Source organism: Fulmarus glacialis, unplaced genomic scaffold (assembly GCF_000690835.1).
Source record: "Fulmarus glacialis isolate BGI_N327 unplaced genomic scaffold, ASM69083v1 scaffold37582, whole genome shotgun sequence".
Classification (NCBI taxonomy): domain Eukaryota; kingdom Metazoa; phylum Chordata; class Aves; order Procellariiformes; family Procellariidae; genus Fulmarus; species Fulmarus glacialis.
Window position 1 is genome coordinate 3 of NW_009199121.1, and position 1,465 is coordinate 1,467.

Here is a 1,465-nt window from a genome sequence, read left to right on the forward strand (position 1 = left end):
TGGTGGGTTTTTTTTTTTCCAAATAGGGTTTTTTCATCCCAGATTTGTTGCCTTGTAATTTTGAGGACGTTTCTCTTTTAAAATTCAGGAAAAGGGCTTGTCAGAGCACTGGGACTTACAAGTGCCCTCTCCCTTGTGATTCTCCCAAAATAGGGCATCTTTTCAGAGGCCGGGGAAGCCTTTGGTGCTGGTTTCCCTGCAGCGTGGTTTGGGTCCCCGTCCTGGGGAGGAAGAGCCCCCACACTCCCGCACACCCCAGGGGCTGCCGAGTCCCGAGGCAACAGGCGCCGGACTTACTTGCATAGGCAGGTTGTTGGCCATGGTAAAGCTAGGCATGGGCGGCAGCGCGCTGTACGTGTTCGTGAGCGCCGTGTCCGTTCTGCCCAACATGGAACCTGATGTGAAAGAGGAAACTATAATAGAATAGACAGATAGATGAACACATTAGTTTAACCACAATTACAATTGGCGATACAGTCTCAGAGTCTCATTTTTCCAAGAGGATGGATGAACGTGAGTGGGTCGGTGGCATTACCGGGGGTGGTCGGTTGCGGGATCGGCTGGGGGCAGAGTTTGGTCGTAATACGACTTGCAGGGAGTGTTGCTGGCTTGTCTTCGCTGGTTCCTCAGCTTCTCTTCCCTTCTCCACTTGGCCCTTCTGTTAGAAAACCACACCTGAAAATACAGCGTTTGAGAGACATGAGTGACCTTACAAGGACTAGAGGCGTGGGGCCTCCCCCAAATAACTCAAGGCCGTGCTGATAGAAAGCTGGCTTGCAGCGTAGCAAAGCAGCGTGCGAAAGCAAACCCCAGCTGCTGTTATTTTCCTGAAGGAGGAGATGGACAAATACCCTTAAATACCCAAATACTCTTAAAGGAAGCCAGGAGTAACAAAATTAGAATAGCAATAGTAGTAATAGTAATAGTCATAATCGCACAGCAACTCAGTACCTGTATCCTTGCTTCAGGCAGGTCTATTTTAGCAGCTAGTCTCTCTCTTGCAAACACATCGGGATAGTGGGTCCTCTCAAATTCTGCAGAAGGAAACATTGCGTTAGTTGCAAAGAGTTAATGTGGCTGACTGTAAAGTCGGAGTCGTTCCTGCACTGCCTATGCTCTGAATGCTCTTAAGAAACATCACTTAAAGGCAAAAGCTTTCTCCATGTGTTAGGAAGGCGGACACCTTGCCTGCTGGGGAATATTGCTAAGGGGATAGGCAGGCTTGGGTGCAATGCTGCCTCTTTCAAGAAGCAGTGAGGGCTTCTGCCTCCGCTGAGGGGGTCCCCAAGGCAGCTCTGACCCTGTCACCAAGAAGCGAAATGGCATGTCGCTAAATAACAGCAGAAAATAAGAACAAAGATCCGCAGCAGGTCAGAGGCGTGGTGCGCCCAGGCCGGTCAGGGAAAAGGGCACCTGCTCCCAGCCCCGGGCAGCGGCAGTGCTGGGGACGGGGGGCGAGCGTGGG

The 1,465-nt window shown here is 51.2% G+C and overlaps 1 protein-coding gene across 1 annotated transcript; it reads right to left on the bottom strand.

Annotated features, from left to right (window-relative positions):
* Positions 1-297: 297 nt before the first annotated feature.
* On the bottom strand, positions 298-1,034 carry LOC104073401 (paired box protein Pax-6-like; the record flags this gene model as incomplete). Its single annotated transcript, XM_009573142.1, is given in 4 exon segments — positions 298-395; positions 536-594; positions 596-675; positions 952-1,034. Coding segments are annotated over 4 exon segments (320 nt in total), but the record flags the coding sequence as incomplete, so codon positions are not given.
* Positions 1,035-1,465: the final 431 nt, after the last annotated feature.